Consider the following 12,639-nt stretch of genomic DNA (forward strand, 5'->3'; position numbering starts at 1 on the left):
CAATTCAGTTTTACAGATAGTACATTCAGCACTGGTCCCTTATTTAGCTTGCATTTATTGCAAATATCTTGCTCAGTGCAAAGCCCAAACTGACTGGAAAAAAGTGCAAGTGACTCCTATACACAAGAATGATAAAAGAATGGACCCACAAAATTACAGGCCAACGGCCTTAACATCAACCTGCTGCACAATTCTTGAGTGTACCGTAAGTTTGTATACAATAAATTTCCATATTGACAGATTTTTGGAAAGCGTTTGACATGGTGCACCACTGCACACTGTTAATGAAGGTATGAGCATACAGAACAGTTCCCAGATATGCAAGTGGCTCAACGACTTCTCAAGTAATAGAACACAGTCTGTTGTCCTGCACAGCAAGTGTTATTCAGAGAGAAGGGTATCATCTTGAGTGCCCCAGGCAAGTGTGATAGGACCGACCAACCGACCTACCTACCTACCTCTCTCTAACACACACACACACACACACACACACACACACACACACACACACACAAATGATCTGATTGGATAGGGTCAGCAGAAAGCTGTGGCTGTTTGCTCATGATGCTGTAGTGTAAGGGCAAGAAGTGTCATTGTTTAGTGACAGTAGTTACAGGATGATTTAGGAAATTTTTATTTAGTTTGATGAATGCCAGCTTGCTTTAAATGGAGAAAAATTTAAGTTAATGAAGATGAGTAGGAAAAACAATCCTGAAATGATTGATAACCATATCTGTGCTGAACTGCTTGACATAGTCACATTGATTACATATCTATGTGTAACATTGCAAAATGATGGAACAAGCACATAAGGTCAACAGTAGGTACGGCAAATGGTCGACTTTAGTTTATTGGGAGAATTCTAGGAAACTGTAGCTCATCTGTAAAGGAGATCACATAAATAACACTAGTGTGACCTCTTGGGTTAAAGGACACTGACACAATTCAGACACATGCTTCTAGATTTGTTACTGGTAGGTTCTCAATCAACAAGTGTGTATTAACGGAGATGTTTCATGAAGTCAAACGGGAATACCTGGTGGGAAGACATTCTTTTTGGGAAACAATACTGAGAATATTTAGAGAACCTGCATTTGCTGCTGACTGCAGTAGATTCTACTGCTGACAACACACATTTAGTGGTGACAAGATAATAGAAATTAGGGACTGTACTGTAGCATATAGACAGCCGTTTCTCCCTGGCTCCATTTGAAAGTGGAACAGGAAAGGGAATGACTAATAGTGGTACAAGGTACCTTCTGAAATGCACTGTATGGTAGCTTGCAGAGGAGGTATGTATAAATATACAAAATATAAACAATTAGGACCAATGTCATGCACAGTTAAACACTTCATTCTGAATATTGTATAACATACCTTCCACCTTCCAAAAAGTTGCAAACATTATCGTCTCTTTTAGAAACCAACTGGAAGGTCTCCTTTATAATTTGTTGCTGCATGTCCTCTGTCTGTAAAAAATAATCTAAAATGAGAGACTATACTTAGTTTTTGCAGAATTATGAATAACAGAAGACCAACAATCATATGCTTAATGCACACAAAAAAAGCAACAGAGGGCACATGATCACTACCTTGCAAACAAACAAAAATCTACATTTTGTCAATGAACCACAGCTGGAATTGATCAATTCACACAAATATCTGAATAGAGCAGTTTGCTGGGGTATGAAATGGAATGATTACACAGGCCCAGTTATAGATAAAGCAGGTGTTCAAAATGGTTCAAATGGCTCTGAGCACTATGGGACTTAACATCTATGGTCATCAGTCCCCTAGAACTTAGAACTACTTAAACCTAACTAACCTAAGGACATCACACAACACCCAGTCATCACGAGGCAGAGAAAATCCCTGACCCCGCCGGGAATCGAACCCGGGAACCCGGGCGCGAGAAGCGAGAACGCTACCGCACGACCACGAGCTGCGGACTAAAGCAGGTGACTTCGGTCCATAGGGAAATGTAATCAGTCTACGAAGGAGCTTATGAAACACTTTTGTGACCCAACCTAGACTATTGATCCTGTGTAACTAACAAGAGACACTGAAGGTGTTTGAAGAAGAGCACAGCACAAATGGTCACACATCTGTTTGACCCATGGGAGAGCCTCACGGACATCCCAAAGAACTGAACTGACAAAACACTTGATAAACAGAAAATACCCCCTGGAAGCCTACCTAGGAATTTTCAAGAACCAATGTTAAGTGATTAATCTGGGAACACACTAAAATCTCTTATTTATCATCTCCATAGGGATAACAAAGACCAAATGTGACTACCTGCACTGTGTATAGAGGCATTTAAGCAATCATTCCTCCTGCATGCCATATATGACTGGAATGGGAAAAAGCCATAATAACCGGTACAATGGGAAGTACCCTCTGTCATGCACTTCATAGGACTTCGGATGTTTTTATATGCTTTCCCTAGTGCTTTCTGTAACTACTCCCTCCACCTGGAAACCTGTAAAATTAGATTCACAGGACAAGAACCACTTTTCCATTGTTCAGCAGCAAAGGTTTTGTGCGCCTTATGCCACTGATGACTCTCCTATGCGTTCATGTACATGTGCATAATCCACTTTATAGTGTGTGGTGGAGGGTACTTTTGGCACTACTATCTTTTACACCTTTCTCCAATCCACTTACTTATGAGCTGTAATTTCTCTGATTTTCCCACAAGGCCATTTCCCAAGACATATGTGGAACAAAATAAGAAGTGGCCTTATCCTTCTTGGAACATACAGTTTTGAAATATCAACAGTAAGCACTCTGTGATGCATATCTCTCTTGCAGCACCTGCCACTGTAGTTTGTTGAGCATCTCTGGCACTAACTAAATGATCCCATGATGAAACATACCACTCTTCATTGGATATTCCTTACCTCTTCTTTTAATTCAACTCAGTAAGGGATGATGAGCACTAGCCAGAAACTGGTGACTGAATTACACTTCCTTAAAATTCTCTTAATGAATCTCAGTCTGGTATCTGCTTTTCCTACTATTTGTTTTATGTTGTTATTCCACTTTAGGTCATTCCAAACAGTTATTACTACGTATTTTATGGAAGTTACTGTTTACAATGCTGTATCACCAATCGTGAAATCAGACAACAGTGCATCTCTTCTTCTGTTTATGCACAACACACGAAATTGATTTACATTCACAGTCAACTGCCAGTCCCCGAACCAACTATTTATCTGCAGCAGGTATTTCTGCATTTTGCTTAAGTCTTCTAGCATTTTAAAACATTCCTACAGACAACAGCATCTTCCATAAATAGCTTCACACAACCTCCGACATCATCTACTATATTGTGAATATTAATTGTAAACAGCAATTGTCCTATAGCACTCCTCTGAGGTACTTGCAAAATTACCTTTCATCTGTTGATTTTGTTCTGTTAAGAATGACACGTAGGGTTCCAAATGAAAGTCAGTCCTGAATCCACGGTATTGTCTATGGTGCTCGGGATCTCATGGACAAACAAAGTGAGCAGAGAGTCACTAGATCTGTGTTTGTGGAACTCTGTTAATTTTTACAGACGTGATTTTCACTCTCCAGAAACATCATATTGCATTATGTGCAACAATCTAATACCATTCTTTAAAATGGTAACAACCTGTGACTTTTCCAAACATTTGGTATGCTTTATTGCTCTGGTGACCTATAATAAATCACTGCTAGATGGGGAGCATGGTCTTTTGCATGTTCTGTGTAGAACTTAACAGGTATCTCATCCAGTCCACTGTTGAGCAATTTTAGTTAGTTTCTATGCTGTGTTCTCTCATCTCAATATCTGCCATTATTAGGCTTACCACATTTTTTACTAGACATGACCCTTTTCAGAAATGGTGTTTGTGTCTAGCAATGTGGTATTTAAATGTAATCTCTCAACAGCGAACTCCAGTTCACTATTATTCCCATCTCTGGCTTTAAAAAATTTCTTGTTTGTTGAAGCAGTAGCATTAATACCACCCATATGTTTAGCTGTTTTCACGTGGTCTTCAGTATCACTCTCTCCCTTATGTGCAACAGAAATTTCTCCAGAACACAGTGTGCAATAAACACTGTTACCATTGTCATTACACAATTTCAAAAATTTGAATTGCTGTTGCAAGTTAACATTAAACACACTTTCTTTTGCTCACTGCTAAATGATGAGACAAAAAAGAATTCAGAGAAAATGTGTAAATGAGTTACTACACATGTGAAAATGACAAACATGTTGCCCCTGTTGTGTTGCCAAATAAGTAAAAAGTTGTGGCAGAACCGTTATCCAATCCTTATCAATGTCAATGCTTGCTCTACAGCTAGCTGACAACAGAACCACATCTACTCGTCACCACCAATTTTGTCCAGATGTAAGGTGTAAGCAGAGCCTGCCCAGAAATGAAAGTAATGGAAGCAGGAGCTCCAGTTGGCCAAGCACTAAAAAGCATTTTTTGTGGAAGGCTGGGTGGGGTATAAGCCATTTATGTTACTGTAGTTTCCAAGAAGCAGTTGGTTCACTGGAAAGAGTACAGAATGGTAATCTGAGGTTCACAGGGTCAAGTACTTTCAACAAAACATATATTTTTTTAATTTCAATTTTTGCATTGCTTACACTATAAAAAACCTAAATAATGCTCAATATATTGTATTCATTAATAATTTTATAAAAGGCAAGAAAAAAAACGCAAAGTAAAATTTGAGCTTGCATATACATTTCTGGGAAGGGACTGCAGGCATACCAAAGAACTTTGTGTATAAAATTAGCCATCTTTATTATTTTACATGTGATCATTTACACTTGGTATGGTCATATTTATCAAACAGGAGGATCAGTAATTTTCTCAGTGGCTGTGCCGGAAATCTATTGTTCGCATGTAGCTGCCAAGTATTGCTCAAATGTGAAAATTAAACTAATTGAACATGAAGTCCTGTATGGTTTAATTACAATCTCTTCTTGGAAATTTATTTTCAAAGTTCACGTGGACACTTCAAGTGCAATCCTTTCTTGCAAATTTATTTGCAATCTTAAATTTTGTTTTGTCTTACATTTTCAGCCTTTTATAAAATATTAATAAATGCAATATATTGAGCATTATTTAGGTCTATTAGTGTGAGTAGTGTCTAAAGTGACAGTAAAAAAGAAATTATTTCTGTTTAAGGGCTTGACCACACAACTCGGAGTACCATTCTGTGCTCTTTCCACTGCACCATCTATTGCCTGGAAACAAGGTTAAATGGCTCATACCCCCACACCAAAAATGCCTACCCCCCCCCCCCCCCCCTCCCCCAAAACACTTGCCTACCTGGAGCTCCAAATTCTGTACTTTCATTTCTGGCCAAGTCCTGCATCTAACACAAATTTAGACAAGGTCCATGATGGCAAGTAGGTGATGCCCCCTTCTGAGTTCTCCTGACTGATCCATTCTGCTACTACTACTTCTGTACTGACAACACGATACTCCCCACCTCCTTTTATACTGGCAGGTCCACCTGTCATGACATTTATTGGTCAGTTCCACTTTCTGTAGGAGTGTAAATAGCAGTAACCGACAGTCCAGTAGAAAGACTGCTTTCCACAAATAATAAATTGGCAGTATGAGTAATTCACAGATTATATTCCAGTATACAGCAAACAAAATTACAACCATACTATCTACACTAACAGAAAAAAATTGTAACACCAAAAAATAATCAATGTAGAGCTTCTGTTTAGAGTTTTGTCTAGGTAACACATTTAAATGATTAAGATTGCAAGATCACAGGTTAATGTACGCACGTGATAAGTCATTGCAAATGTGAAATGTCGGTACAACATTAATAACAAGGTTGACCACCAAAATGTTGAATGCAAGCATGTATACAGGCATGCGTGTATTGTATCGTACAGGTGCCGGATGTCAGTTTGTGGGAGAGAGTTCCATGCCTGTTGCATTTGGTCAGTCAATACAGACACTGGAGGTGTCATCTGATGATATCCCATATTTGCTCGACTACAGACAGATCAAGTGACTGAGCAGACCAAGGCAATATGTCGACACACTGTAGAGCATGTTGGGTTACAACATGCTGTATTTGGTCAAGTGTTACCCCGTTGGAAAACACTCCCTGGAATGTTGTTAATTGCTGCTGCATCACAACACATCGACTCACCAGATTTACACAAAAATTTGGAGTCACGGTGCATGGGATAACGACGAGAGTGCTCCTTCTGTCATACAAAATCGCACCACAGACCTAACCCCAGGTGTAGCACAGAGACAGGTTGGTTGCACACCCTCCACTGGCCTCTGCCTAACCAAATCCCTGGCACTGAGGCAGAGCCAGCTTTCATCAGAAAAGCCAATAGACCTCCAACCTGTGGTCCAATGAGCTCTTGCTTAACACCACTGAAGTCACAAGTGACAGCGGTTTGGGGTTAACGGAATGGATGCCACAGGGTGTCTGTCTCAGAGCTGTCCTTGAAGTAACTGATTTGAAACAGTTTGTTGTGTCACTATGCTGTCAACTGCTGCTAAAATTGCTACTGCAGATGCAGTATGATGAACCAGAGCCATGCGCCAAACACAATGTTCTTCCCCCTTTGTAGAACCATATGGCCATCCAGAGCCTAGTCTTCTTGTGACAGCACATTCTTGTGACCACCACTGCCAGTAATCCTGAACAGTGGCTACATTCCTGCAAAGTCTTATCGTAGTATCACTCAAGGAATGTCAAGTTTCTCGTAATCCTATAACAAGGCCTCACTGAAACTCAATGAGGTGCTGATGCTGGTGTCTTTTACCTTAAAGGTATTCTTGACTGATCAACTCACCACGTCCAATACCAAAGGTAACTAACGATCACGACCGTTACAGCATATATTTAAAGCAAACCTGAACTGCATCCTCATAGTGGTACTATTAACACAACTCTTAAGTGACAGGTGGTAAATGTGAATAGGCATCATCTTTCAGGTGTAGAAACACGCTTACAAACTTCCATTTATGTTGCACACTCCTTCTTGGTGTTGCAATTTTTTTTTTTTTTTTTTGTCAATGTATCTGGTTGCAGCAACAAGGCACAGATGAAGAGGGTTGCACAGGACAGAAAAAACAGTGTGTTGCATCAAATCAGTTTTCAGACTAAGTGCCAGAACAATGATAGCAATTTATGAGGACATTATTGTGTAAGTATTATATCTTAATTAGCAGAAAAATGGAAAAATGCTACTTTTGTCTGCGAGCTATTATGGGCAACAGACAATTTCCACTACTTTCTGTATAAACTGCCCCTATGCTCCAAGCCAAACAGGTGAATGCAACACTACTGAGTTCCCAGAAGCTTCTGCAAGAGTGTAATACTTGCTGGGGGTGGTAAATGTGCATGTCTGCACAGATTTAAATTACTTTCAAAAGAGGGAAGGCAGCTTCCCCTTGATTATGAAATGATCAATTTATCTGGAATCGGATTACACCTAAAAGACTTACCGTGTAGTTACCAGTCCTACACTAATATGTGTTGCACTGTTCTCCATAGCCACTTGGATGGATTGGACTGGTGGGCTTAAAGGGACAAAACTACAACGTCATCAGTCCCTCCATCTTTTATGTGTCAGGTGGAGAAGAGTCCTCAGAGAGAATGAACACAGAAGACAAATCCTGATGAACCTGATTGTAACATGTAACAGAGAATCAATCAAACCAAGAGAGAGAAGCAAGAAGAAGTGAAAGAGGGGTAAGAGTGTGAAGGTGGGTGCGTTACTCCACCCAGAAAGCAGGTGGAAGCCTCCAGACATGTTATGTGATGGGAAGTGCACCCTCTGCATCTGACACCCCCCCCCCCCCCCATTACCACAAAAAAAACTTACAACATAGAAAAGTTTATAAAATCTGAGGAAAGAGAACAACAATAACAAGACAGTAAACCAGATGTAAAAGAATAAGAACTAAGAATGGGCACGAGCCAGGCCAGATCACCAAGCATGGTCAGCCAATTGTCCCCTGGATCGAAGCAGGGGACGGGGCATGTCTCCAATCCCTCAATCAACCGACAAAGCCAATGTGCCTTGCCTCACAAGGAGGAACAGAAACCACCTTCACACATAAAACCAGATCGGCTAACTTGATAGAGGGTTCGCTAAAAGTGGGCAGATCCAGTCGCAGGGGCCAAATACAAAACGAGGAAGTTAAAACACAGTGTAGAGACCATAAATGGGCAGGCCAAATCTAAAAACTGGAAAAACAGAGGGATAAAAGAGTGGTCTTTGCATGGGAGAGTTGTCATGGGTCCCAGACCTACAAAACATGAACAGAGGCCTCAACCACAGCCACCCTGCCCTTGCTCCAGGAGTAAAGCAAAACCTTTTAACTGAAAACAAAGACCACTTTCACAAAGGAAACTAAGGACCAGTTCAGCTCAACTATCCATGAATCGTCTGCTAATATCAAAGGCAAGGAATCTGGAAGGCTATACTTGGTTTGATGGTCCAATAGAAGAGGACATTCCGCCAATTATAGGTTACTGTCAGTCTGGCTTCACAGCCATATTGTGGGGTTGGCTCATAACGCAAGAGAAAACAATGGATGGGCCTGATATGACACATGCATAGATGGCATAAGACAGTGGACTACTCCTGAGAGGAGCGGAAGGAAGAGCACCACACTGCAGTAGTCTCCTCGATTGTGCGGAGTTTATTACCGAGAGCATCAGCACACCAGATGTCATTCCAAGACAGATTTTATGTGCTTCTACATATCTGCATGTGGAATCGTGAAGGGGAATGGAGGTAAGTATCTGCCTTTCTAGCCAAATGTCAGGTCATCATCTTGGATGCCCTCATGACTTGGGACACAGAGGAAGACAACAGAGTAGGTGGCATGGCTAAGGACAGAGAGGAGGTCATGGATAGCAGAGACCAAAGTGTGATGAGAGTAGCTTTGGTCTGTTGCCTGTAAGCTGCTCATTGAGTTAGTACATAGTAAAACAATAGGGAGAGAGGCCTGAGTAACAAACTGAAGGACCCTGTTAATAGCTAGCAGCTCTGCTGTGAACACACTACATGGTCCCAGCAGTAAATGACGTTTCATGCCAGTATGAGATGTAAAAGCTTATCCCACCTTATCTATCATTTTAGAACAATCAGTGCAGAAAATGGTAGCACCCTGGAGCTCTTCAACGATGGAAGTACAAGACACTGGAAAATCATAGGGGTGATGGACACCTCAGGACCCTGGAATAGGCTGGTCCTAATCTGCAGTGGAATACACGGGACACGTTCCAGTGAGTGGAGATGGAGATGCCGATAGGGGAGGGGGGGGGGGGGGGGGGGGGGGAGAGAGAGATAATGAAATGCAGTCCAACTAGCAGGAGGGAGACATCTCTCATTTGCAAAGAGGACGGGGTACACGGGATGATCAGGAAATCATCGAATGGCCATTGCAGAAGGAACCAATAGTTGGCTCCATCGTATTTGTAAAGGGGGAATCCCCACTACTGCAAGGAGACTGTCAACAGAACTAGAGCGAAAGGCACTGACAGCCAGACACACCCCATAGTCATGAACAGGGCCAAGTAGTTCAGAGTGGAAGCAGCTGTTTAGCCACAAACCTGACAACTATAATCTAGTCTGGACAAAACCAGAGTGCAGTAAAGATGGAGGAGAGTAGCATAACGTGCACCCCAAGACGTGGAGAGCATTAAGCTTCCGCATGGAGGTAGTCTTCAGGTGGCGAATGTGGGGCAGCCATGTCAGCTTGTTATCAAAAGTACCAAGAAACAGGACTGGCGCTGGTTGCCTAAATAAAGTTCTGGATTGGGGTGTATGTGGGTCAACAGCAAAAACGCATGACCCACATTTTGGAGGGAGAAAACTGGAAGCCATGGGAGAGGGCCCCACGCAGACACCTGTCAGATAGCACCTTAGAGCTGGCATTCAGTAGATGCTACCAAGTGGGAGCTGCACCAGATGCAAAAATCATAGACCTACAATGCCAGGGTAACCAGGGGTCCAACAGAGGTTACAAGCCCACTGATGGATATGAGGAAGAGTGTGACACTTAATACAGAACCCTGTGGGATACATTCTCCTGGATCCGAGGGGGTGCTGAGTGAAGTACCAACTCGAACCTGAAAGAGCCAGTGAAATAAAAACTCTTGAGTAAAAATCAAAAGGGGGCCACGAAAGCCCCTGCCATGGAGAGTAAGTACAATAATATGGTACCAAGCCATGTTGTTTGCCTTCTGTAAGTCAAAGAAGACCACAAAAAGGTGCCGGCGGTTAGTAAAAGCCTGTCGGATTGCTGTTTCCAATCTGAGTAAATGGTCAGTTGTAGATCATCCTCCCTGGAAGCTATACAGATATGTATGCATCCAACATAATCAGAAGCTAACCATCCTCTCGAGCAGTTTGCAAAGTACGTTGGTTAGGCTAATCAAGCAGTAGCTGCAAGAGACGATGGGTTCTTCCCTGGTTTAAGGACGGGAATAACTACGCTGTCTTGCCATTGTGAGGGGAAGGCACCTATGAGCCAAATGCGGTTGAAGACTCTCAGTAGATGTTGCCCCTGGGTAATGGCCAAGTGTTGATCATCTGGTTGTGGATGGAATCTGGTCCAGGTCATGTGAAGAGGTAAGAGCCTGCAAGAATTCCCATCCAGTGAAGGGTGCGTTATTGAGTTCAGCTTGGTGGGGGTTGAAACAGAAGGGGGTTCTTCAACTCAGTGTTTCTGCCGGAGAAAGGTAGCAGGATAGGAACAGGATGCTGATGCCGTCTCAAAGTGTGTTGGAAGGTGCTCTGCAAGGACAGATGAATTAGTACATACCTGTAGGATAACACCCTGGACAGCTGATAGTCACCGGCAGCCCACTGGGCTACGGAGCTTGGACCAAACATGTGATGAAAGGGCATACTTCCCCAGGGAGGAAACATAGCACTCCTAGCACTCCTTTTTACCCTGTTTAATAAGGCAGCAAGCCTTAGCACGGAGACACTTCAAAGCGGTACGGCTGGTCTGTGAAGGGTGTCGTTTAAATCACTGCCATTCCCATATGTGCTCTTGGATGGCGATGGTGACATCCTTTGTTCAACACAGTATGGTCGATAATGAGGGGGACCTGTGGATAGTGGGATAGCAGTGCCAGCAGCATGAAGAACAGTGGCACAGACATCTTGCTCGACCACATCAATGCAACGTGAGAGATAGGTGTCGAAGTGCACAGCAGACACATATAAAAGCCAATTGGTTCAGTGGAACGTCCAACATTGGGGCCTTTCTGTCTAGTGGTGGCTGGGGAATGGTGGAATCACTGAAAAACGGTCACTTTCACAAAGATCATCATGTTGGGAAACCACAAGAACAGGGGAGATCATGAGATCAACAGCAGAAAAGATGCCAAGAGCACCACTAGGTGGGTAAAGGAACCATCACTGAGGAGATACAAATCAAAGTATGTAATAAGTTGGCCAACGAAAAGACCACAACCTGTTGAAGTGGCACTGTCCCACAGAGGGTGAGGTGCGCACTGACATCCCTGAGGAGGAGATACGGGGCAGACGCTGCTGCATTAAGATAAGCAGATTAACATAAGGATGTGGCCTACCTGGAGGTAGGTAGACAGTGCAAATAGTGATTGCTGAAGTTGTTCGCACTCATACTGCTATGGCTTCCAGGTTGGTATGAAGGGGGGATTCAGTCACTAATGACATCATGAAAACCAAAGTGCAGACCCCTCCAGACTCTCTTCTGGGGCTGGCATGGTTTCAACAGAATGCCTGATAACCACGAAACGCTGGGACGTGGGCACCATGGAAGTGCATTTCTTGAAGAGCAAGATCAAATGCAGAATAAGACGAAATAAGTTGTTATATTTCTGGTATGTGACGGTAATATCCGTTGCAAGACCAATGGATTAGCATGTGCTGAGAGTCCAGGTTGCACATAATGGTCGTCACTGATTAGGATCGGGTTACATCCATAAATAAGATCTCAGACTCAGGTTGCTAAGGGGGAGTTGGCACCCCCCCCCCCCCCCCCCCCCCCCGGGGGCAACCGGAGAGGGGGGGGGCTTGTCCTGGGGCTTATGTTTCTCCTCCTCCTCTTTCGGAGATTGAGTAGGGCAGGGTATGGAGGGAGAGCAGGCTCCTGCAAGATCCATAACTGAAAGATGGCAGACAACCTTGGGATGCACAGATGATGCATCCCATGGCCAAGTTGTGGTAGCACACCTCTGGCTGAGACATACAGGGGAATGGTTCACACAGATGATGTGTCCCATGGCCAAGTTGTGGTAGCAGGCCTCTGGCTGAGTCATGCAGGGGGCGGTTCCTTAGAGGGGAAGCAGGCTCGCCATCAGCAGGCACCAAAGAAGGGGGCACTTCTTTGGCTGGGAAGGGGGGGCAGCAACCAGAGGGGAGGGCATGGGAACTGTAGGGGAGGGGGAGACAAGAGGGTAACAGGGCTGGGGTAAGGAAGAAGTAGGAAGTGGAAAGGCTATAACAGAGGCAAAAATAGAAGAAATTGACACTGCAAGGAGTCAGTCATATTTCTGGTGAGCCTCAGCATAATACAGACGATCCAGGGACTTATACTCTTGTATTTCTTTTCTTTCTTTTAAACTGGGCAATGACAAGCATGGCAAGTGGTGGTCATG

At 43.2% G+C, this 12,639-nt stretch overlaps 1 protein-coding gene across 4 annotated transcripts in view; it reads right to left on the minus strand.

Moving 5' to 3' along the window:
* The window catches only part of LOC126470254 (AP-3 complex subunit sigma-1), a 121,200-nt gene that overhangs the window by 56,041 nt on the left and 52,520 nt on the right, over positions 1 to 12,639 (minus strand). For all 4 annotated transcript variants that reach the window (XR_007586160.1, XM_050097968.1, XM_050097969.1 and 1 more), the window contains exon 2: positions 1,378 to 1,469. Coding sequence is in view for 3 of the 4 variants with exons in the window: in XM_050097968.1 (XP_049953925.1) it covers positions 1,378 to 1,469 (92 nt within the window). In the remaining variant the exon portion in view is untranslated. The remainder of the gene's footprint in view (positions 1 to 1,377; positions 1,470 to 12,639) is intronic.

The sequence above is a fragment of the Schistocerca serialis genome, chromosome 3 (genome assembly GCF_023864345.2).
Source record: "Schistocerca serialis cubense isolate TAMUIC-IGC-003099 chromosome 3, iqSchSeri2.2, whole genome shotgun sequence".
Lineage (NCBI taxonomy): Eukaryota > Metazoa > Arthropoda > Insecta > Orthoptera > Acrididae > Schistocerca > Schistocerca serialis.